Source organism: Rattus rattus, chromosome 1, assembly GCF_011064425.1.
Source record: "Rattus rattus isolate New Zealand chromosome 1, Rrattus_CSIRO_v1, whole genome shotgun sequence".
Classification (NCBI taxonomy): Eukaryota; Metazoa; Chordata; class Mammalia; order Rodentia; family Muridae; genus Rattus; species Rattus rattus.
In genome coordinates, this window is record NC_046154.1 from 136758575 (window position 1) to 136784571 (window position 25997).

At 41.2% G+C, this 25997-nt stretch overlaps 1 protein-coding gene across 2 annotated transcripts; it reads right to left on the reverse strand.

The window, feature by feature from the left end:
• Positions 1–1995: 1995 nt before the first annotated feature.
• On the reverse strand, positions 1996–25997 carry Ubxn2b (UBX domain protein 2B). Of its 2 annotated transcripts, XM_032906284.1 has the most exons (8): positions 25877–25997; positions 21099–21202; positions 15129–15279; positions 13760–13843; positions 12948–13057; positions 8945–9082; positions 4516–4677; positions 1996–3385 (listed from the first exon to the last, which is right to left on the reverse strand). In XM_032906284.1, exons 1-8 carry the CDS (start codon positions 25958–25960, stop codon positions 3223–3225), a joined length of 996 nt encoding a protein of 331 aa, XP_032762175.1. In that variant the 5' UTR covers positions 25961–25997; the 3' UTR covers positions 1996–3222. The 2 variants fall into 2 exon arrangements, with proteins under 2 accessions (XP_032762175.1, XP_032762168.1); XM_032906277.1 differs by lacking the exon at positions 13760–13843.

A 25997-nucleotide genomic window follows, 5' to 3' on the forward strand; every position in this document is an offset into this window, starting at 1 on the left:
CCATTTATTTTTTGCACATGTATGTTGGAGAGGAGGCAAACCCATGAGCATGCATGCCCATGTGTGCCTAGAGGTCTGAAGTTGATTTTGTCTGATTGTTCATATTTTTTGATGAAGGTCCTCTTGCGGAATCCGGAACTTTCCCATCTAGCTAGTCTAGCTAACCCCACCCCCCACCCCGATGCAGATATCGCCCCCTCTGCCTGCCCGTCCTGAGACTACAGGTGGCCACCATGCCTGGTGGGATTTATGTGGATTCTGGGCATGTAGTTTCTGCTCCTCACCTCTGCTCTATCTATTAATTCATCTCTTTAGCCCTAATTTTCCTTCATCTGAAATTATGTGTTCCCCCTTCCCCTTTTTAAAGGCAGTTTCACACTGGCTGGGCACCAGGTCACAGGGTCTTTCCGTAGTGGTAGGATCAGGCATGTGTGCCCACAGCTGGTTTTGGTGATCTTTTGAACTACGATTGTTACCCACATTGTGTTTAACACAGAAAAAGGAGCAAGGCAGAGCCTGACAGTGAGGGAAAAGATTCTGAAGTCTTTGTTTTCTATATGACTGAGAAAAGTTCTCCACAGAGATCTTGTTGTAAAAGACCAAGTACTGGAAAAATCTCAGTTCTCAGGTGGCCCAGGACTTTAACCCTAGCACTCAGGAGGCAGAGGCAGGCAGATCTGAGTTTGAGGTCAGCATGGTCTACCTGATGAATCTCGACCAGCTGGACTAGGCAGGTAAGACCCTGTATGAAACAAAACTCCCAGCTCACTTCCTAGCAATAACCAGAGAACCCTAGGTCCTGTACAGCACGTTCTAGCCACGGGAGAGAGTGGGGTCCGCTGCTGGGACAATCCCAAAAGGTAGATGTGGCTTTGGATTCCATACAGTAGCCTTAGTGTGTAGCTGGACAGGTACGTGCAAAGCAGAATTTGTATATGATGAGCTTAGGACTAGGCTGAAATTTTCAAGTAAACGTTAACCTGTATTCTCTTCGCTGGTTATAGTAGTTTGATAGTAGATAGACACACTGTGTGGAGAGGCGATTTAGAGAGAAAGCAGGGCTTGGTGGAGTACTTACTCTATTTAAACAACTACTACACTGCGGCTCAGTAGCTAAAGCGCTCGGCATGCTGGGTGGGTAGGAGGGCTGCCTACCATTCCACACTCTGAAGGTGGAGACGGGATCCCTAGGGCAGGCTAGCCAGACTAGGTGCAACGGTGAGCTCTGGGTTTACCTGAGAGACCCTGCCTGAATAAGGTGAAAAGAGACTGAGGAAGATTTCAGACATCAACCTCAGGCTTCTCCCAAACACACGCAAACACACATAACAAAACGGCTTGCATATTCAGTCAGACAAAGGGCTCTCTGAGGAGATTATGCATATGATACAGTTGTTTTCTCTGAAAAAGTAAGAATTAGAGATGGGATTGTTTCTGTTCCATAGAAGGATGCTTGGAAGAGCATCCTGTTTAATGGACCTAATTTAAGGTTTCTTGACGAACCTTTGCTAGTTTAGCATGAAGGGTTCACAGTACAACAGGAGAAGGACGAACCGAGCAATGTGGCTTCTGTGCAAGAAGAGGATGGGAACAGTCAAAACTCAGAGACTGAGTTATGCAAGCTACATATTCACCTTGGGCCTTAGGCAGTGCATGGTATGTCTGGATGAGTCTGTGTGTTCCTTGGTACCCATGACTCTGCGCTCCATTGCTTCCTGCCCCTTTACGGGTCAAGGCTTATAGCATATTTTATAATTGTGCTGCCACTTTCTTGTGGGCAGATAATTCATTTTTACTGTTCATAGGTAGAAAGGAAGCCCCAACTTCATTTAGATAATAAGATTTGGGACTTCTGAGTCGAGAAAATCCAGATAAGATTTTGGACCCTGAATTAGTGTAATCGGTTGGGATATCTGAGCACCTGTGAAAGGGATGAGTCTATTTGGCAAGTGAGTCTTTGAGATAGTGGACTGGGGTAAGGAATCATGCCAATCCCTCCAACCACATGAACACGTAACTGAGACAGGAACGAGCGACTCTGAAGAATGATAGCGTTCCTATAAAGTTCACACTGGGCAGTGACAATGGACTGCGTGTGCATCCTATCTTATCACAGGTCAGAGAGACGCAGTGCTGGCTGTCAGATGAAGGAGAGCACCATGGGGAAAGGGCACAGTGGCCTCTGGAGCTGAGGAGCCAGGAGGGATTGTCTAGGGCCTCCATGCAGTCCCACCAACACCTAGATTCTAGCACAGAGAAACTCGTGTTCCGTTTTCAACTTAGATTCTTCTAAGATAATAAAGCTGTACTATTGCAGTCACAAATTCTGTATTTTCTTATGTCAACAGGAAATGACACAGAAATGGTGACCAAGGATAGAAGGGAGCCTGGGGGGCAAACAAGCTTTTCTGTCATTATTGGTTTTACCCAAGCTATCCAAGAAATGCCTGGACCAGGGAAACACAACTTCTTGCTGGTAATTTTTACTTCAGTCTCTCAGACTGAGTTCACACACTGAAGAATTCATTATGGGTTGGACACATATGTGTCGGACACTTCCAACAATGTGTGTGTAATAGAGTCCCCATAAAAACGCTGACTGAATGAATGACTGTGATCCCGACAGGCTCTGTAAGGGACTATATAAAGTGCTGTTAACCACATCTTGTCAAGAGCTGATGACTTATATCTATTAAAATTTAGTTCATGACAGTTATAATTCTACAAAACATAAGGCCAAAATATGTCCTGTGGTACTAACATAGTTTAAACAATATGCAAAAAGATATGCAAACTCTTAACTGTTGTATGAACAATTACAAAATCAGAGGAGACAGTATGGCACATATCACAAACAAAGTATCCGTTCTGGCTACTGGACACTGCTACATTAAGAAACTTGAGTGCAAATTTTATCAAATGCATTTACCAAAAAGGGCCTCTTTTTGTTTCATTTGAAAATGTTATTACATTAGCACTGAACATGTAATAAGCTGATTGATCTAAACATTTACAAGCTATCAATATAAATCAGCCCTACAACTAAAAACTCAAACATCAAGATCTACCCTTAGTCTAAATCATCCTTTTATCTAGACAAAGACTGAAACAGCGTAACAGCAAAACCAGAATTTATCTGAATAATAGAAGTCATTTGGTTGTTTTATGCTGGAAGTATTTTACTAATAATCACAGCATTATCTGTTCCGGGTTGGAGCAGCACTACTTCAGTTGCTGGAGTATCACAGTGTTAAGAATATCCGCATCTTGGAGAGTCACGCTCTCATCTGTTAGCTCTTTACTTGGAAATGAAGTCACAAGAATAAAGTCAGTAGTTGCAAATTCAGGACGTGACTGTACTATAAAGTCTCGTACATCCAGAATCCTGAAGGAATAAGTAAAAATGGCTTATTGTAGAAAAGGGACATTTTTAGTTTAAACCATTCTCACAATAAAAATTATATAATCCCAATTTTTGTTTAAAGGTGTTATTAATTTTCTTTAATATACATTATTTTGATAGGAAAGTTCATCAGATTTTAAAAGAAAAATAACTTTGGAGTATACATTTATCATGAAACAAAACAATCTTAAAGTGAATTATGTATAAAATAGTGTTAACAATATTGCTATATTAAAAGTATAAGTCTGTTTTCAGAGTAAGAACTGTTAGCAGCCTAAGTGTCTAAGTCATCTAACACTATGAACAAGATTTTACGTGCATGCATCCATACATATAAAAGCTATGTGTGGTGGTACAAGGCTGTAATTCAACCTCTTGGAAGAGTAAGTCAAGATCACTGAGTTTGAGGCTAGCCTAGGCTACATAGTCACACAGCGAAATTCTATCATTAAAAATAGTAACAAAAAAGAATTTTAAAAACTATCATCACATGTACCTAGTAACTTAACTAAGACCATAAATGCACATTAGGGTCTTATAATTAGTGAGAAACAAAAGTACTCTTATGTTCAGGGAAATATTTATATTCAAATGAGTATCAAACAGATAACACAACAGTGTATTAAAGATTCTTACCAACAAAATAAACTACGTATGTTATGCATTTACATTATGAAGTTGCTATACAGAAAGGTCTGATTAGACTTTCAATTTGAGATAATGTCTTGTCACATAGTTTAAGATTTACTTTGAACTTGTAATCATTTTGAGTTTCCAAATGACAGGATGACATTTGAGTACAACCGTGCCTCGCTGACAATGACCAACATTCTGAGAAAGTCCTTAGGATCTTATCATCTTAAACCTGAGTCCATTTGATGCAGTTTTAGTCACAATGCAAAACTAACACTCTTACCTTGTGAGTTCTCTATACCTGACGAACTGGATAATTTACAAAGATTATGGCCATCTATTTCACGTACTATAAATAGTTGCTATCCTTTTAAGTTAGTTTAAAAATGTCATACCTTCACCTACTCAGTATGTTTTGTGCAGTGTCCTATGGATGAACAGTGTAAGAACACAGACCCCCGGCTGGCAGAGAAGCTTACCGGTGCGTGCTGTTGAATCTCTGTATGAGACGACTTCCGTCTGCCAGCCTGATCTGAATTTTTGTAGTGGGCACTGAATCATCAATAAGAACAGCTGCATTCAGTATTGATTTATCCTCTTCTTCTGGGGAGGAAGGAGTACTGACGATTTCAGGTGTAAGGCTACAAAAGCAGAGTTTAAGAATCTGAGCATGAACTGAGTATGCAGGCCACAGGGCACACGCAAGGTGGCAAAGCCTCAGCTCTCCAGTCAACTGTGCTACGATCCTACGGACGACCTCCAAACAAGCAGACACAGCTTCCTCCCAGCTTCCTCTGCTTCTTTTGGCTTCTTTAATTATATTAAAATTAGTCTGGAGCCTATGATTCCTACTTACTAATTCCAGATCTCTTAGAAGACTAGCTACATTTCTTCAATTTCATCTCTGAGTTTTCCTCACAGTTTGGAGAGAAATCAGACATCAGAGAGTTAATATCAGTGTGCCCAGGAACATGAAGAAAACAGATTTCAAATTCCGAGTGTGCTATGACGGATATACTTGAGGAAGTCCATAAGCCTCATCTAATTCTCTAAGCTGCATCCCATAATGCACTATTATCCCAGAAAGTCCTTCCGGGTACTGCCTAGAACAGAGCTCGAAAGCTGCTTTTGCTTATAAAATCAGAACTCAACTGCTACTTTATACACTGTCAAGACTGTTTTAGAACACTCGATTTAAGATATTGCTTTGCAAAAGAAAAATAACTCTAAGCTATTAGAGAAAAGCTTTATTCACGATGATAAATTTATATTGAAGCTTACAAGACAAAATACCACTTGATCTTGATTAATAGTGACTTTATTGGTTTAATAGCTTCTAATGATGATCAGACACAAACTAAAAGTTACTGTGGAGAGAGAGCTTTCAAGATTAAAGCAAATTTAATCAAACCTGAAAATCTAACAATCCTTTAGCATCTTAAGAGAGTTTTTATATTTTTGTTTATTTTCTCCAATACTAAGATTTCAGGATTCCTATGTATTTTACTTTATACAGCTCCTGCTATGAGCACTAGACATTGATTGACTCTTAGCCCTATTTAGTTTATTAACTGATAGTAAAGTTAACTGATCTTTACACCAACACTTGCCCCTGCTTTTCACACTTCCAGATTTTGAACCAATCTGAGAAAAAAATGTGATAAAAATAAGCAGAAGTAGAAAACAGCAAATTACTAAAAACTTAAGGAAGTTCAAGTTCCAAACCAAAGACTTAAGCAGTTACATTGTCATGCTACTGCCTAGGGGGAGAGAGATGGAGATCAGAAAGGAGGTACAAGATGACACAGGGTGCCTTTCTCACCAATAACCATGTGCACACCTCATCAACACCACTGCACAATCGTCTCCCTCACTTGTCCTGTGTGAACTGGCAAGTCAGCCGTCCTCACTGACCTGAGTCTGTCTGTGAGAGGACTGTTGTGAGTGCAGATTAACTTTGTCAGGCGCAAAGGCACTTTAAGGTAGTTTTCTACTCTACCTAAAGCTGGAGCCTACTGAGACATGAGAAAGCAGACGTAGCTCTCTCCTATAATACAAAGCTACTTCATAATGCTGTTTCCGCCATGCAAAATTTTCCTTTGGAGAAAAAATTTGAGGTTAGTTTTTTTCTGAAACAAAAATAAAGTACAAAGTGGGGGCAAAAATCTAGGTAGAAAGCACTTGGATGTGTCTCCTTGTAAGAGGCAGGTGTGTGAAAATGAATTATTTACAAACTGAAATGGATGGACTTTCGGAATAGGTAGGGCACCATGTCAATGGAAAAGTCGAGTCAGAGGTAGACCAGAAGTCTGTCCAATGCCAAGTTCAGTACTGGTAAGCAGGGGTTGTGGTTATATTGCTAAACTCAGTGTTCACTTTCAGAGCCACTTTTCTTTGCTGTTGAAATCTTTTGTGGCAGTGACTCACTCTGTAGCTCAGGGTGGCCTTGAACTGATCCTGTTTCAGCCTCATTACTGCAGGGATTACAGCAAACTTCACCCTTATTCAACCACCACACTACAGTGGCAGTTACTTAAAGACTTGGTTTTATGTGTACAAGTGTTTTGCCGACATTTATGTGTGCGCACTATGAGCATGCCCTGTGCCTGTGGAAACCAGGGAAGGCATTAGTTCTTATGAATCTCATTTATAGATGGTTGTCATCTGCCCCACATGGGTACTGAGAACCAAACCAGGTCCTCTACAAAAGCAGCACACACTCTGAACCACTGAGCCACCTCTGCAGCCCTACAGTGACACTTTCATGTACAGTTTTTGTTTTAAGGTTAATTAAAAACAATGTATTTAAAGAGGACAACTGACATATAAAATCCTGCTAGGAAGGCAGGAAGAAAGGTTGGGGCTAAGAGTCCTCTGAGCAGGTCGAAACTTACAGAAGGATGGACTAGGGCTCTCAAAGTAACATGATGAAAACACTTATTATCAGGCTGGAAAATTCTTTGAAGCCAAACCAAAAAAATGTGCAGGAATAGAACCGGGGCTGAGGGAAGGAAGCAGGGAGCATCTGGGATCAGCCACTGGGGTCCGGGAGGCAGCACTGCCTGCTCTGCAGAGCTCACACTGTAAGCGGTCCCAGCTGCAGGAGGCAGAAGTTCTGATGACGGAGCCTTCAAGGGCTGGCCAAGCAGCAAGACCAGGAGACAGAAGGCAGGCCAGAGGGGCTGCTCGGCATTCGAAAAGAGCATCCCTGAGAACTAGGGACCATGGCAAAACAGAACCTCAGATTCAGTGCCAGATGACCATGTGGCAAGCAGAATCTTCTCTAAGCAGCATACAAATGGACAGAGAATGCCTTTAGACACAAAGATAGCTATTAAGTTTCATCATTGTGCATCAGTTACAAACCTATGGAGAATGTCACCTCTTGCCTTCCTGCCAACAAAAGACTCCAGCTCAACTCAGGTTATCCTACCATTTCTCTCCTGACTTCCTTATTTCTATTATACAATTGGATATCATCTTTACTCTGTGATTACTCCATGACTACTTGTGTATCACAAAACATGGGTAGCATCCATCTGTATTGTCTTTATTGAATAGACTACCACCTATGAGGAAAATGGATGATCCTCTTCTATTTGTGTTAAGCAGTTGACTGGATCTCTTGGAACATGATAACTGTTAAGCTGCTATCTTAATAGGTTTGTCTGTCTGTCTGTCTGTTTTTCTTTCTTTTTTAATAGTTTTGGTGCCAGGAATTAAACCATATCAGTTCTTCATCTGGATGTTCATCATAAAATGTATAATTCTTTACTTTAAAAATGTAATGATTGAGAGTTTGAGTACTGAATAATATTACATTAATATTCTAGTGTTGTCTGTATAATAAACCTGAACAAACGTCTTTTTCTAGTTTGAAGTAATTCAGGCTGTGATATCCCCGGCCAGCACGAGTGGGTATACAGCTGAGACAGGCCACTGCCTGGCTAGAGGCTGATGACGACCTTGGAATTCTGCTCTTCCTGCCTCTATCTCCTTAGTGCTAGGATTTCAGGTGTAGACCACCAGGGTGGGGTTGTAGTACTGGAGACGGAACTTAAGGGCTCCTTAATAAGCCACAGGAAACTACCTGCTGCACTTCCTCAGTGTTTATTCATGGCCGATACGCCCACTTAAAAGTGTGAGGTAAAATACAGCCACTGCACTCTCCATGCAGCAACTCCATACAGTTTTTCTTCTGAAGCTATGTGATTGGAAGCAGTAATGAACAGAAAAAAAAAGTGACATTAGAGAAGAGGGAACTCGTGGAGAAGGGGAGGAGGGCAGTGTGTGCAGGGAGGTAAGCTCAAAACATTGTGCATTTTATGTATTATATACTTACAGGAAAATGGCCTTATGTAACCCTACACAACAAAACTGAACCAGAGAACATGGCACGGCAGTGAAAAGCACACCACCTACAGTGCTTGGCTGGAACTTAGTTCTAAAAATTCTCTAGCTCAGTCAGACCTTGGGCAATTACTGTTATTTCAAAATTAAGTAATAAGTATCCACACATTAAACTTAAACTTTGATGAGTTTAAAAATTTACTTTTAATTATGTGTGTGTGCCTATGTGGCTATGTGTGCACGTGTGTAGATGCCCGCTGATGCCTGGAACTGGAGTCACAGGTAGTTGCAAGCTGCATGGCATGGGTGTGTGGAACTGAGGTCCGGCCCTCTACAAGAGCAGTGTGGGTTTAAAGAGCTGTTCTCAAGTGAGCTTAATGCATGTCAGAAGTACTGACCTCTGGGTACCTGCTACTAATATTATGCGAGTTGTACACCTACTTCCAGCAGGAAGGACTTCATAACTCAGACCAGTTTTTACAAGTCATTTTGATTTCTTATTCTCCAAGGAATGTCATTTTGAGCAAACAAGTGTTTTTCTCACTGGAGGAATTTTACCTTCCAAGTTTTTGCCCTTCTCCACTAAAAGCCTTGAAGCGCAATCTGGGTTTTATGTACTCTTGGTCTTGATGATCCTCCATGTCCAGGCTCACCTGGCTGCCGTGGACTAGTCGCTGAAGCTCCAGAGGAATCTCTCTTAAAGGAGGGAAGAAGGTTTAAGTTAAGCTTGTTAGAAATTATACTGCTCCACTGAGACGACTGTAATTAAATCAGAGCTACGTGCTAATATAAAATCTTTCATGGGGATTGGGGTTCACATAGATTATGTCACACCTTTCCAAGTTTGAGAGTTTATTTGTCTGTTTTCTGTTTGTCTATGCTCCACGTGCACGCCTGGTGCCCCTGAGTTACGGATGGCTAAAAAGCACTGTGTGGATGCTGGGAACAAATGATTTCATGACGGCGTCTGCATGCACACATGCCCTGGTGCTTCGTTCCTCCTGGTGTCTCTCCCGACTCTGCTCCCCATGCCCTTCTCTTCTTTACTTGCGATAGACGGCCTCCCTTCTGTCATCTCACATGTACTAAGCTCTCTCTTCCTACTTGACTAGCTCTTTTTCCCTTTTCACGACCCCTTTCTAGTCTATATACTCATACAGAAGCACAAACATTTATATATCTACTCATATATAAAATCTAATCTAGATGATGCATAAGAGAAAACACATGATATGTGGGCCTGGCTGATATTACCTAACAGTTCAGAATTGCATTATGTATAGTAGCCACATCTCCTTAATACATCCATCTGTTAATGAACGTCTATGCTAGTCCAGTCTCTGGGCTAGTGAATGGTGTACCAATAAGCATGGATATACAGGCATTTCTAAGGTATGTTGCCCAGAGTTCTTTAGGAAATCTGTAGCTCCAGGGATTCATACTCCCACAACACTGAGTAAATAAGGGTTCTCTATTTGCTGTGTCTCATACCAGGACTAGTCATGGCGTACACAGAAGCATCACACCTGACTGCAAACGTTTATCTCTAACCCCATCCTGGAGGGAGCTAGAAACTGGTAAAGGTTTATTGGATTATCAGGTAGGAGGTAAACACCACTACACCTCAGGGTCAAGGGCAGAGGCTGTGAAGAGTAGTTTTATCAACTGAGGACACTATCACAGCTACACCAAATCAGCGTGTGCCAGATATTCACACGGGGAACAACTCTTCTCTTTATGTCAGAGCCTACGTCTATTTCTCTCATACAAATAAGCAAAAAGTACTAAGCACTTTTGGAGGTTTTTAGTTTATTTTTTAACATACTTTGCAATTCCAGAATATATTTACTATTTAAATTACCAAGTCCTTGAATGAGCACCACTAATAGTAATTAAGCTGACAACTCCACACACTTCATTGTGGTAATTTTCTGCTTGTCACATTTACACAGAAAGTGCTAGATGGATGAATCAGGCATATATATGTTAGAATATGAATTTATATTAAAGAAATAATATAAATATCACTGACAGACATTTTTGACTTGTGGAAAGTTACTTTTCTATATTTAATATATGTAGAGAACATATCAATTTTTGGAGATATGATATGTATAAGCAGATTATATTACCTAATCATTGCTCCTGTAGACCAGAAAGACAGTATATCAGAGAGAACCTCAAACTGATATTCTTCTCAGAAAGGAGACTTTGCTCACTGTTTGTACTTGATGATATTGTGTAACCCCAATGAATGTCCTAATTGCCTGAAAATTAACTCTAGCAAATAATTAACATTTTCTTCTTGAACAGCAATGTTGGTTTTCATATACTATTTGAATAATTCCATTGCCTTGTTACTCTTAGTTTTCAACTGTTTAACACTGTCTTAACTGCTATATCCAAGTCCTTGCCACCAATGACTTCAGCACTCCATGGACAGCATTTCATCGTGCCTTTGTTTGGGATCCTTATAGTATCTATGCCAATTTAAATTAAAATTTAAATTTACATACTAACTCACTTTCTACAATGTCTTTCTTTTAGAGTTCCTTTGTTTCAAAGGATTTATCCCCAGCTATTTAGCCATTCTCCTTGGGCATGTTTCATTAAAGGGGCTCTACCTCCAATTTCTTTATGGGATGTTGAAGTCTTGGCTTGTGCTGAAAAAAATAAGGAGAAAAGGAGATTCCATCTTGCCACGTATGAAAAGACCTAAGGAATTATCTATTCCTAAAGGGCAACAGCAAATCAAAGCTTATGCAAACGTAATTCCAGTAGGGGCCACGGTTCTATCCCAAGTAGACAGAATTTGAGAGCTCTGGCCATTGGGTTCTGGGCTTACAGTAAAAAGGGTGCAGAAGTAAAGGGGTTAAGGCAAGTTGCTTAGGACAGTGTGTGCATGGCAGGGGATTTTCCTGAATGGAGACACAGAGAGGATACTATGTGAGACTGTGAAAGTGATGCTTGGATTATTTTGGAGATCCCAAGATGCTGGAGATGGCAGAACCATGGAATGTCTGCCAAAGAATATTTTAGGCAATGATCGAGACAAGAGGGAGAAGTGTGCTGTGGTCAACAAAGCTGGGAGGAGTTGGATGTCTAAAGAGCTATCCAAGCCGTCTGAGGTCACACACAGGAGTACAGGATTTGGAGTTCGCCCTGCTGGGTTGTGGTCTTGTTTGGTTCAGTTCTTCCTCACTATGTTCTGATTCCTCCTTTTTGAAACGGTCATCTGTATTCTGTAGCACTGCAGGTTTTAAGTATATAATTTGCTTTTTGCTTTTGATTTTACAGAGTTAAAATTGAGAGATTTCCTTGAGTCTCAGAAGAGACTTTAGACTTTGAAACAATGCTGAGACTGCTAACGACTATGAGGACTTTTAGTTCTACTAATTGTAGTTTGCATTATTATATGGCTAAAAGCCTATGAAAGCCAGGGAGTAGAATTTGGTGGTTTTGATTAAGAATAGCTTCCATTGGTTCATGTCCACAGCTGGTGGAACTACCTGGCCTGGGAAGGATTAGAATGCCTGACTTTGGAGTGTGTCACTGGGGGTGGGCTTTGAGGTTTTATACCCTACACCACTTCTGGTTGGCTCTGTCTCTCTCTGCCTCCTGCCTGTTGCTCAGACTTAAGTTCTCAGCTACTACTTGAGTGCTATGCCTACCTGTGTACAGCCATAACGATCATGGTCCCACCTCTGAAACTGTGCCGCCATTCAATGCTATTTTAAATAAGTTACATTAGTCATGGTGTGTTGTCATGGCACCCTGTCAACAGGAAGTGGGGAAGAAGCTTAATAGCTAGCTAGCTAGGTAGGCATTCAATTTATTGATTTATTATATTAAGATATTACTTGGAGGAGGCTGGAGAGATAGCTCAATAGTTAAGAACACTAACAGCTCTTCCAGAGGTTCTGAGTTCAACTCCCAGCAACCACACTGTGGCTCACAACCATCTGTAATGGGATCCAATGTCCTCTTCTGGTGTGTCTAAAGAGAGCAACAGTGTACTCACATACATAAAATAAATAAATCTTTAAGAAAAAAGAGAGAGATTTCTTGGAGCAAAGCCCATAGTGTCATGATAGGTAAAAGATATTCAATCATCTAACATCCTTTCTCCACAAAGATCCATCTCCCCCAAATCACTTGTGTAATAAGTCACCGTAATTAATTCTTGAAAGCTAGTAGTATATACAAAACAGTGAGAGAGAGAGAGAGAGAGAGAGAGAGAGAGAGAGAGAGAGAGAGAGAAACAGTCAAATAGTTGCCACACAAGCATGACAGCCTGAGCTCAGCCTCTAGAACGTAGGGAAGGAGGCTGATGTGGTGGTGTGAGCCTGTACCCCAGCACTGGGGTCACAGACCCTGGAGCTCAGGGACCAACCAGTCTGGCCTATTTGTCAAATTCTCAGCAAGTGAGAAAACCACTGAGGCTGACCTATGGTCCCCACATGCACTTGTACACATACATATACAGGCATAGGAACATGCACGCACATACTAAACGAGTTCCATTCAACATGATAAACAGAACACAAATAATTCCTCTTACCCTCTCTTAACTGACTCCAAAAATTGAGCATTTGTTGGGTCGCTGTAAGGCCTCAGTTCTCCATCATCTAAACTGAAACCGTTGCTCCACAGCCTCAGTAAAATCTGAACCTTTGCAGGTACAAAAAAGAGAAGAATTCATCTCCAAGCGATGTTAAGTTTCAGTGTGGTATTTCCCAAATTACTACCTGATTGATTTATCTTAAAATATGAAGATATTTTATTCAAAGCTAAATATGTGTGCTCATGTGTTTACTTAAGAGGTTTATTTTTAGCTTAAAACACTGATAAAAGCTGCAAATATCAAAGTCCCACAGGAGGAGCCTGGCTTCTGTGCAGTCGCTCAGAGGTCACCGAGGAAACAAACAGTGAGAAGATGGACTCTGCTTGGCTCCCGTGGCTCAGACCCCTCTTTCCCATCCACACCCAAGCTCTCCTGTCCTGCACAGCTTAAACATCAGGACAAGGCGCAAGGCAGACCTTCGAAACATCTAAAAAATTATTATTTTAACTAACATTCCAAAGTCAACAGAAATAATGGTTTCACTTTTTTTTAAAAAACTGTACTCATTTTGTATTATGAAGGTATACAATTTTAAAGAATTACAAGAATTATATATTCCTGTCACAAATAGTTATACATCTCTAAATGTAAGACATAGCAGATAGAAACAGAGTTTGGAAGCACACAGGTTCTTCAACCCATGCTTCGAAACGAATAAGCGAGAGTATATTTAATGTCAAGTGTTAAGTTCAGAAAGGGGGAAAAGCAGCATTAGAGGCAATGCTTGACCATTTTGGGGCAGTACGTACATCTTGCAGCTGATTTTCTCCATAGATATACTCTGACCGCTTGTAGAAGGAACTGCCCAGTCTGTACCCTCCGCCTGTAAATGACTAAAATACACCACAAACGGGTAAAAATGGGTTAAGAGTTCTCCACGGCTGACACTCAAAATGTTATTCTTATACTTGACACATTAGACAAATAATAACTGACCAAATTCATATTGACTAGGAAAACATATTGGAATAAGACCTTGAGTTAGAAAGAAGTGTGAGAAGTTAAATATCTTCTCATAAAAACATCAGTAACTCAAAATATGAAATAACGTAGTTTGATTGCCAGAAGCCACAATGGTAGAAGGAGAGAACGGACTCTTGCAAGTTGTCCTCTGTCTGCCACATGTGTGCTGTGGACATGTGGACACATACAAATAAATGTTACAACAAAGAATTCTATATGTATTTAATAGGCTTTTACATTTTTTAATGGTTTTAATTAAAATAGAAATTATGTCACTTTCCCCTCCAGTTCCTCCCACACCCCCATTCTCAAGTTGATAACCTTTTTTATTATTGTTACATACATACATTGTTACATAATGTATATGTACGCAAACACTATACATATATATATTGAATGTTTTTGTTGGTGGTATGCATGTGATTTCAAGGGTAATCACTGTATTGGACCAATAAAGGGCTCATCCCTGAGAGAGCTGATTTCCCTCTCCCTGCAGTCATCAGTGTCTGTAGTTCTCAGGAGTATGACCCATGAAATTCCCCCTCAGTGTAAATGTGTCCATTGACACTGCCATTGACGCAGTCTAGGTTAAGCAGCCATTTCTAGGAGAGACTGATTCTCAGTAGACTCCGTGGAATTCTGGTTCTTACGATCTTTTGGCCCCCTCTTCCCTGATGTTCCCTGAGTCACAGGTGCCAGGGCTGTGATACAGATGTAGTTGTTGGGGTTGGGCTCGACACAACACATTGATCTCAGCATTTGTGCCTATTTGTTTTCTGTGATGGCCTCCATTTCAAGGCTTTTTCTTAGCTACAGCAAACTGGCTATGGTCACACTTAGGATAATATGAGGGGAACTGGCTCTTCTTTTAGTTACCATTTTCATCACAGATGCACTTTTAATTATAACCTCACTTCGTTTTACAAACTAAATCAAACCCATACTTTTCTAACAGAACTGGATAACTTCGAGATGTTAAAATGGCCAAGGCTTGACTGAAGGAAGTTGTCCAGCTGCTGCCAAATAAAGGCTAGAAGTCGAGCCTCACAGAGAACACGGAGAGCAGCCGTCAACAGTGGGTGCCAAAAGGATCAGGAAGGCTGTGTGCAGACTCGCGTCCAGACAGAAACACTGTAGGTTTAAGACAGCACTGACCTTAGCTTTGTCATCGCTTGAAGATCTTGTGGCTTCATTTAGAGGGACAGCCCCATGTTCCCTTGCCTCTTTGAAAAGTTCGTTCACAATTTTCCCAGTTGGAGGTTGAGCTATATGTAATCCACCATATTCCTGATCACCTGAATAAAGCCTTTAAACATCAGAGCTCATAAATACAAACGCACAGTAGACATAAACTATTTAAAATAAGAAGCTACATAGCTTTATGAAATAACTTTCATTTATTAAGAAGTTCACCTGACTTCTTCAGGTGTAACCTTAAAATGAAACTCAAATGGGACAGTTTGTATCCCTTCTGAGTCTGTGCAGAGTCCAACAATTTTAGCAACATGGTAACGGGGTCCTTGGCTCCTCCCTTCACCCTGGCTGCCTAGGAAATTCTATTTTCTCAGACCACTGTCCTCTACTGCTGTGGTGAAGCACTCATCTACAGGAAGCCATTTACCAGGCACATATGATTACACAAGAAGCTTTACTCTTTGGAGATTCTTGAATTAAAAAAATTGCACAATTCCCAGTGTAAATAATTTCATATATTCTCTGTGTAGTAACAAAGATCTCTGGCCTGACTCTAAGTGCTATTAAACATACATTTCTATCCACTTAAGATTAATATTCTTTCAAGATTGATTTTATTTTTGCCCAGTATACTGAGAAAATTGAGTCAAGGAAGAAACAGAGATGCTTCCAGTATGTGCAGAGTTCATGTTTTGTTTTCCCATACTTTCTCCTCCAATTCCCAGTTCACACTCACAAAGCAATAGTGGAAACTACTACAGCCCTGAAGAAGGGGCAAAGGTATTCTTCAAGGTTTTCTCCTAAACTAGCAAATGAGATACAGAGAAATCGGCAGTTCTCAGCTCCTGCAACGGAAAGAACATCCACCTGGACACAGTGTGCTCACCGTCAGCACCTTACGACAGCTGTGGGAGAGCGCTACCATCTTGTCAGTGTCGCTGAATACACTAGACCCCACAAGGCTTTCCTCCCATGCTTACACAGCATACCTGGGAAGGGGAGTGCAGCAAGCAGAGGAGAAACAGCCTGCCTGTCTGAGATCAGGAGAGCTAGAGAGGCAGAGTTGGACAGCACATGGCCTCAGGCAATTGTGACAAACAGAAAAGCAGAGCAAGCTTCCTGCTGTGCCTGTCCCCCATTATAGCTTCTTCCCCTCCTGTCTCTGTCTGCAAGCTGGCAACGTAACTGATACTCGTCTGTGTCTTGGTGAGAAAGACCTGAGAAAACTGACCAGAGGAAACGATTTGCCAGTTTTTATGGCCTCCCGTACGATCATGCAAACACTGTATTTCTTCAAGCAGCTTGTCCGTTTGAACTTTTATATTCAGATCCACATCTACCTGGAACTGATGGCTACATATCGCATAAGGGAGGGGCCCTAATTTCTTCCTTTTGTTGCATAGTTGTAGCAAAATTCTCTCTCCTTGTTACTCTGTAGTGGCATCTTTGTTATAAGCCAAAGAGCCTTCTCTGTAGGTCTAATAAGACTCTTGAGTTCGGGCCTTGGCTACTGGTCAGTCCCCATCAGTTCTCTGAAGTTTCAGTACGTCTTCACATCCAGTCCTTTCAGTCCTGAACTTGATAGATTTTTCATGTCATTGTTGTGGAGACAGGCACCAAGAGTATTTACAACTGGCACAGTAACAACATTTCCCAGTTTCTTTTTCTCATTTCACATCTGAACTTGTCCTTCTCTGACTTTCCCGAGAGCAAAACTGTTTGTTCCTCTGTCTAGTGGGTTCCAGCCATGATTTGGTTTTACTACATTTCCTTCCTTCCCTTTTCCACAATAAGATGGTGACACCCTTGCCTTCTGTTCTCCTTATTTGATCAACAAAATAGTTATCCTTTCAGATTACAACTTCTGCTAACATAACCTGAAGGTATGATTTCCCTAAGACTCATTTCTTTCCATTCTCTCACCATACTGCCCAAGCACACTTGATGCTTTTGAACTTCTAGCCTTAGTCACGCAAGCACTGGCATTATAGGCATACGGCATCATGCTTAGCTAGTTTTTTTACTTTGTTTGCCTGGTTGGTTGAGGCAGGCATGAGACAGGGTTTCTCATGTACATGAGTACTCGAGGCTGGTTTTGAAGTTAGTACATAGCTGACCCTGACGTTCAGCTCCTGATTTTCCTGCTTTACCTTCCAAGTGCTAGAAGTAGAGCTGTGCCACAACTTACTGACCTTTAAAAGTTTGTAAAGATCTTACAAAAAAACAAAAACGAAAACAAAGCACCTACTCAATAATTCTGCATGAATGAAGCCCATTAACTCTGTTCCGTGCTGGATCCCTCTCGTCAGCAAGCACAGCTCTTCTACCACAGATCCCAAACCGTCCTTTCCGGCTCATGCCATGCATTGTCGTAGTTTCTATGATCAACTTTTAAAAAGTACTAGAGCAGTTCCATCTCTCTCCTTCATCCCAGTGTAGTCACCACATCCTAGTTTTTACTGTCATTCGTAATCTAAGATTACAAAGTGTCATCTTCTTGAGTTGCCTTTCTTTTCTCCCTCTGCTGCAACTTTACACATCTTTCTAAAATGATATACTTTTCCTACTTCCTAAAAGAGTTAACAGTTAATATGACCAAAGGGCAAATATATGTTCATTTCATTCTTCTAACTAAACTATCCTCATTTTTCAAACGAGAAAACTGAGGCTATGGGAGATTAACGAAAAAGATACACTGACACGCTCGCACCCACACATGCACGCATGCATGCACATGCACACACCACATAAACATGGGGCTGACAGGCAACTATTTTAGAGCCAGGTCTTGTCACTATAGCTCTGTAACGTTAATGTACACTAGGATTTCCAAATGAATGCAACATAATAATGGGGGCCAATTACAAAACAAACATGTAAATACCCTCACTAAAACTCACTCAGGAGTCAAGTGTTAAATCCACCACAGGTCCTTAGGAAGTGTAGACTTGCATGACAGCACAGGTAAAATCTCCATGAGGCTCAACCTGACTGCACCTCCACTTAACCAACATGGCTTATCTGCCATGGTCTGCAATGTTCTGAAGCTTCTCTTTCTGTCCTCTTCTATCCTTTTATCCTGTTTTCCTCTATGACTCTTTGTCCCTGCTTGTTGGTGCTTAGATTGTAGTGATTGTTTAAGGCTCATGCTAGGCATATTGCAGTCCATCTCATTTAATTCTTAAAACAATGCTCCCTAAATAATGACCTGTAGAGGACGTGTCCAAAGTTTTGCTTGTGGTCTAATGCCTCTCATGAGTGAACTTGCTAAAGAAGTTGTCAGAGTGTCCTGAAGTTTCTACAAATTACATACCTCTTCTTGTAGTCTAAACACATGGACCACATTATGTCTAATACGGTAGATAATGAAGACTATCTGGACCTTTTATTTAGCTTTTGTCAGCATATAAAACACTGGCCAAAAGCAAACTGGGGGAGAAAAGGGTTTTATTACATTATACAGGTTATCTACTACTGAGAGGAGTAATGCCAGGAACCCAGAAGGAACTGCAGCAGAGACATGGGGAAATGCTGCTTACTTGCTTGCTCTTTAAAGTTTGCTCAACATGCTTTCTTATACATGCTAGAACCCCCTGCCTAGAGATGGCACTTCCCACAGTGGGCTGGACCATCCCACATAACTCATTAATCAAGAAAATACCCCACAGACATGCCCAAATCAGAAGGAGGTCATCTCTCAAATGAGAGTCTTCTTCCCACGAGACTCTAGCTTGTATCAAGTTGACAAAAACCAACCAGTGCAGCTGGATTGAAAAGCCAGTGTGCCACATGTGGTGGCGCCAGCAGACTCTGGAAATCTTGACACCTGGGATGCTCCAGCAGGAGGACTGACTGCTGGAAGGTAGCCTGAGTGACACTGAGTTCCAGGCCTGCCTAGGCTACACAATGATACCCTGAAAACCACAAGGACAAAACGACAAGCAACATATAACTGGTTTGGTCTCTAACACTGCCCTAGGAGGACAGAACAATTAAAGATGCCTGTACAAAGTACAAGTGAAAACAACAGGGAAACGTTCTTACTGAGTGTAGAGCAAGGAGGCAGGAATTGCTCTGTTGAGTGGAAAACAGTATCGTGCTTACAAAAAAAGGACGGCCAATGACCTTCACACACTCTACCTTAAGTGATTCAACGGCTGTCTATCTTTTAAAGAGACTCATTGTTTTGTGTAGTAAATAATTCAAGAAGATGAACTTGAGGCAAAAAGTCTTTAATAATTACATCACTAGTTGGAGAGGTCTAGTTCCGCAGTAGAAGTATTTGGCTAATATGTGTGGGATACTAATCTATCGCATTCCCAAACAAAAACAAACCAAAGAGCGTTAGGAAAGTAAAGCTAACAACAACAAAAGTTTTCAGGCTGTACAAGTATACTCATCTGAAGAGAGAGTTCTAGGGATTGAACCCATTGCATATGCTAGGCAAAACTCCCACTGGGCCACTTCCACCACAGACCTTAGCTTTTAGGGGCAGTTCAAACTGGCTTGAACTTACTTGGCAGCTGAGGGAGACCTTGATCTCAGGATCACAGAATTAACACTCGAAGAGCAAGGAAAATATTTACACATCAATCTTATACGAATTCAAATATTAGATTTAGTGCACTAAGGGGAGTATTAAGTAATTCTGCGTGTGCTCAAACCAGGGAGCAAAACATTAAATACCACGATACCGAATGAGTAAAATGTAAGTTTAGGAACACATTAAATAGTAAAAAACTTTGGGGAGTACATACATGAAGGAGTCAGTTAACATATCATACAAATCTATATATACTCGTTTATCTAATAAGTAAGCATGAAATCAAAGGATAGTATATTCAAACCATGCCGAGATACCAACCTGCTGATTATAAAGCAAACTGTACCTGACAATGGAGAGATGTGGTGGTCAGCACCTTAACCAAGTGAGCATATCACCAATAGTGGGAAAACTTGAAATTATATGGCTCCTGATGTGATATAATAAAAAGCAGACAGTATCACTTATCTAGTACTCTTGACAAAAATGTTTAACAAGAATCTAATTATGGGGAAACAGCGATCTAGAATGTGGGAAGTTTGGAGACATCTGGTGTATACTTTTAAAAACTGAATATAATACATTTTAGATTATGTAGATGAGCTAAAAACAGACAGAAAAGAGAGGATGCCCTGCACTGAAACTCAACATAGGAAAAATCAGATGCAATGAGTAGTCTCTAACTGGGTCCCCAAATCCCCAAAGGTAGCTGGAAGAAATGGCTGACCACAGGCTACATGGTAAATGACATCATGGCACCACTGTTAACTGTTAACCTATACAGTGACAGTTTCCGTTACATACTTCATTCTTAGGGGATGCACAACGAACTATCTAGAAGCGAGTGCCATAATGGCTATCCTGTGCTTTCAGAGTTGAGTGAAAGAAAAGTGAGAGCATGTGAGAGTCCACTCTTTTTATGGTTCATAGATTTTAATGACAAAACAAAAACATCCCAGGAAATCATCTCTTAGACTAGGCATCACACAACAGGATCATACACAGAAACTTCAGAAACTTAAGATTCACCTCGGTCCCATGACGGGTGGTGAGAAAGCTCTGGCCCTCAACTGACAGGACTGCATATGAAGGCTGCTTGGGAAGGTGAGGCCTGAAAACACCATCAGACCTCAATGGGGCTATGACAAAGCTACTCAAGAGCCACTGGGCCCCAGAAAGCAGGATCAAGACATAATTTCACGTGGTGCCTATGATAATATCATATACTAAGGTAACTGAAGTTTCTTAACTTCAGGTAACTGTAAGAAATTTAGGTATAGTACTTCCGTATCTATTTTAAAAACTTTAATTTAAAAAGTCCCAAGGTCACTTAAAGTACTCTGGGCTTAGTGAGCTAAGCAGGGTAGGTGTTTGGAAGCAACACTCACCGAAGGGGCGGTGTTCGTGGGCTCTTAAAGGCTGTAGCTGTAGATCTGTCAGGCTTGGAAGACTTGCATTTCATTTCATCTTCATATAATTCTGCCAAGGCCAACTACACACAACGACAGGTTTGTTATACAGTTGACACTGGAAACAGACTTCTAGACAATACCTGAGGAACAGATATTGGCTTGAAATTGAGCAATGGCAATGGCCTATGAGAAAATGGGGTGGTTGTCTCAAAACATGTCTGTCCAAGACTAAGTTACCAGGTCTCATACTATTCAACTAATCAAACTATCTATGTCAGAAAAAAAACTGTTATAATAATTCTTTAACTATTAACACTTTGAAAAATTGAGTTTGGCAACATACTATTTTTGCTGTGGACCTGTGTAACTTTCTTCAAGGTTTAAAGATTTTTTTGAAGACAGTTCAAGCTATTGACACTTTCTCTAATTCAATCAACACTATAACTTCACTTAGCTGTTTTCAAAACCTAAGTACATAAAATGAGTTCAAAAGTATTGTGTAAAAGTCTATTAAGACACAAATTTCATCAAGTTTAGGGAAAGGAGATGAATTAAATATAGGTTTTAACCATTTATAAAGTAATACTGTTAAATTAAGTATTGTAGATGTATAGCTGGATACCTTCTAAATAAAGTAAAAATACATTTGTCCTTGAAATAGAACTTAAATAGTAACCAAATTATCAATTATTATAGTTTTCTTTTCCTTTTCCTTTTGCTATTTTTGGCAATAATTTAAATTTTTTCAGTCAAACACAGTGGTAAATACCTTCAGTCCTCGAACTTGGGAGGGAGAAGCAGGAGGATCTCTGTGAATTTGAGGCCAGCCTGGTCTACAAAGTGAGTTCCTAGACAGTCTAAAGACACCCTGTCTTGAAAAATCAACAATAAAACAAACTTCCTTAATGCTGCTAGTCGGTATTCCATTGGTATAATTGTTCTTTGGGGTTCCACTCCAAGGTTAGGAACACAGGCAGGCCTCATACATGTTAGACAAGCCCTGTGACACCCAGCTACATCGCCTTTGAAGATTCCATGGCCTTTAGATAAACACATTTAGAGTACACCCTCAAGATGCGCAGAATTTTTTCCACTCCCCTAATTGTTTTATTCCTGTTCCTCCCTCACTCTCCGAGATGGCATCAACTTGTGAATTTCTAAAGTGGCTATTTCCCTAGAAATGCAAATCAATGCCTCTGACCTAAGAACTGAACTCAAATATTTTACAGAGCTACAAGTTTTCGAAATGAAAATGCAATTCTATCATTTTCTCCCTTCCTTTTCCTCCCTCCCGACCTCCACCCCATGTTCACACACCACGTTGTTCTCTCTCAACTGGAACCAAATCTCAGGCACATACTGTGTAACATTTGGTGGATTACTAAACAAATTACTTCTATAAATGCCTATCAAAATTCTTCTGAAAATCAGCTGAAAAAGGAGCACACACAGAGCACAAGCCACGTCCATTCCATCACTACAAAGTCTTATTTTAAACTGTGACCCTGCGTGTGTCAGTGTTCCGGTTTTCACTCTCTATATGTCTCCTTGCTGTGCTTTGCTACTTCCGCCCTCCAAAACCCCAAACAGAACTAGAAGCAGGATAGGGGAAGGACCACGACTACAGTAAGTGTCCATCTTTCAAACAGTCTTCTTTGAGAGGCTTCCTCCTGAGCCAATTGTATTATTTCAGATCTACGAATGATTTATATGCTCAATGTATCTCATACAATGTTATCTGTAGTCAAACACCTGTTTCAGGTGACCTATGTAAATAAGGCTTCAGATTTTCTTAAATATCTTTTTCTAAATTGATATACCATACGCTAGCCTCCTAGTGACATTTACCTTAGGTGCTGACTGTGATGGGTAACCGTCAGTGTCAACTGGACTAGGAACCTTCTCGGAGACAGACCTTTGGGTGTGTTTTTCTGCATTATTTCTAAAGAGAAAAGCCCTACCCTGAGCATTAGGGTCTTAGCCTGAATAAAAAGGCAAAAGCAGCTACGTTTCCGCTTTCCAAACTCTGCTCTCTTGATCCAGGTAGATCTGAGGAACCTAGCTGAATGCCCCTCCTTCATGAACTCTACCATGCCTGCCTCACCAGTTCTTATTTTTAGCCACTTATTTGATTGCTGCCAATTAAAATGTTTTTCTTCTGTAAAATAAATAAAGCAGCTATGACTTTACGGAAAGTAGAAAGGGAACACAGAGAATGCTATCTGAGTGTGATTTCCTCAGAGGTGAACAAGTTATGTACCAGTTGCAGGTTCTGACAAGGGCTACTCATGATTATTATTAAATCTTTAAAATTTAGATAACTAGACGTAGCAGACTGAGCACCCTTGAGATTAAGTAAGGGACAGTCTTGCCTCAACTCTTCTCAAGTAAGGGACTGATCATCTTTCCAGCCTGGAAGGAAACCTGGATGTAAGTCACTGTGAAAGGCAGAAACACAGCAAAAGAGAACTAGAACTCTCAGCCTTCTCATGCTACACTGTAGAAAACACAGTAAAGTTACCTGTACAGACTGGCCAAACCTGGGAAAACTCTGGGAACTACATAATGCTCAAGCCACACTCTGTACCTAGTGGACTAGATGCTGGTGTGAGGGCTTTCCACACATTATTTAGCCTTTCCAGGGACATTACTTCTCTGAGAACCAGAGATCTGGAGGAATGACAGCCAACAGGACCAGGCATAGTGGCAACTATTAGCCTCAGACCAGTTTACTCGTTCCCAATGCTAATCTGGATGGAACCACAGAATTAAGAACAGTAATCCTGTTGATATTATTCTGGAGGAGCATTGGGAAGCATGCAATTAACCACCTTCAACACCTTTAAACCCTCTAACTGCCCGAAGGACCAAACACCAGCCTTAAACACAGCCCAGAAGACACAACATAGACACTTTAGGAGATAACTGTGTAGCCCTCTTCTGGTGGTTCCCAAAACACTCCTTCCTGATTTAGAAGCTGACAGACTATTCTGCATAGCAGCAGAGACGTTCTGTTCAGCTGGCAATTCACTATCCAGTGTTTACCCCTCACCTGATGCTGATCCCTGCATTCTCCAAGTTCATCTTCGGAACTGCCTTTTTTTTGGCATTCAGTGACACTTCAACTTGAAACTGTGCTTAGTTCTCCAAAAAGTTATGAAGGCGTCTAAAAGGTTATACGTGGTTAAACAGAGACTGTTTAGGTCAATTAAACCTAGATTACTTGTTCAACAAAACGGAATTCCTGAATGGGGCAGCCCCCTGGGTCAGAAGAGGTTGGGAAAATTCAAACTGGCAATGAGATGGGACTTTGTGGAAACTAGCAAGCCACACATAGAAAATACTTAAGTTTGGTCAACCAGTCAGATGGGTATTGCCTCCCTAATGTGCTGGCTAGTTTTACATCAACTTGACAAAGCTAGAAATATTGGGGGAGGGAGGGGAGCTTGATTGGGGGGAAAAAGCTTTCTTAAAGCTGTAGGCAAGCCTTTAGAGCATTTTCTTAGAAATAGATGGTGGAGGGCCAAGCCCATTATGGGTGGTGCCACACTTGGGCTGAGAGTCCTGGCTTCTATAAGCAGGCTGAAGAAGCCATGGGGAGCAAACTAGTAAGTAGAACCCCTCCATGGCCTCTTCATGAGCTACTGTCTCCAGATTCCTGCTCTGACTTCCTTTTCTGAAGATGAACCATGATGTGGAAGTGTGAGTCTCCCTTCCTCAAGTTGCTTTGGTCATGGTGTTTTTTCACAGTGATAATAACTCTAAGACAGCTAGCTAACTGGCTCCAGGGTCACCTGAAACCAACCAGTGCTCAATTAGTACCATTATAACTTGCTCAATTAGTACCATTATAACTTTGCATTGGTTTGGTCTGTTTCAAATCTGTGACCTTTCCCAAAATGTAATAGCTTACAACAGTATCCATTAATACTTATGGATTTGATGTCTTATTTATATACTAATTCCCCTCAGTGCTTCGGCCCAAAGTTAAAATGGCAAGTGGTCAGTACATCTGGTTAAAGAATGAAGACCAGCTATTAAAAATGCTCTGTCAATGTTTGTGAATTCAGGCTCATTTATTCTCAACTCTAACCCGTAATATACGTTTAATTGTTGGATTTTATCAATGATTTCATGAGGAGATGGAAAAAGCATCTGATAAAACAGCATCCGGTGGAGAAGTGTTCAGCTGACGAATGTCAGCATCATAACGTTGCTGAGTTTTATTTCTGTTAAGTTGTTTTGTGGGCTACCTCTTACAAGTGGGCTGTGACCAACGCCTGAACTGTTTTAAGCTCTCCCCTGAAAAAAACGCAAGCTTTTTCCTAAGAAAGGAAGAAAGCGCTTTTAATCTATATGTCACCAAATGTGAAAAAAAAAAAAAAAAAAAAAAAGGATCTAAGAGAACAAACCTGCATGCGTTATTTTAAAGTTACTTTAAGTGATAGCCGATTGACCACTGGCCACAGAAACTCTCCAGATGCAGGCAGCAACAACTGGGAGCCACCCTGATGGCTCCGCAAAATGACATTTTCTGCTTTGTGCATCCTGCGTGAAGGGAAATCCTGTATGGCCGCCTGAGGCTAGGGCACTGGTTTCCACACGCACCACCCCGCAATGCGCCTCCGGGAGAGACCCTCCAGTTCTCCGCAGACAGGGTCAAGGAAAGGCTCAGGCGAGGTACAAAGTGGCTCTGGCCCGCGCCCACCATGCCCACACCCTCTCGCCCACCGGCGCGCTCTGTGCCTCCGCACCTGTAAGTCCCGCGCACTCGGGGGCCGCGGCCTCGAGGACCTCCGCTCCTGCTCCTCGGGCTCCGTGCCGCCACCCTCCGCCATCTTCCACCCGCTCGCGGCGCCCGCCCCGGACCCGCGA

Coding starts and splice junctions, on each gene's coding strand:
- Ubxn2b (XM_032906284.1), bottom strand. CDS start 25,960: ATGGCGGAGGGTGGCGGCACGGAGCCCGAGGAGCAGGAGCGGAGGTCC. Junction 21,203..25,876: donor CGAGTGCGCGGGACTTACAG/GTGCGGAGGCAC, acceptor CGTTGTGTGTAG/TTGGCCTTGGCAGAATTATA. Junction 13,844..15,128: donor CAAGCGATGACAAAGCTAAG/GTCAGTGCTGTC, acceptor GGTGTATTTTAG/TCATTTACAGGCGGAGGGTA.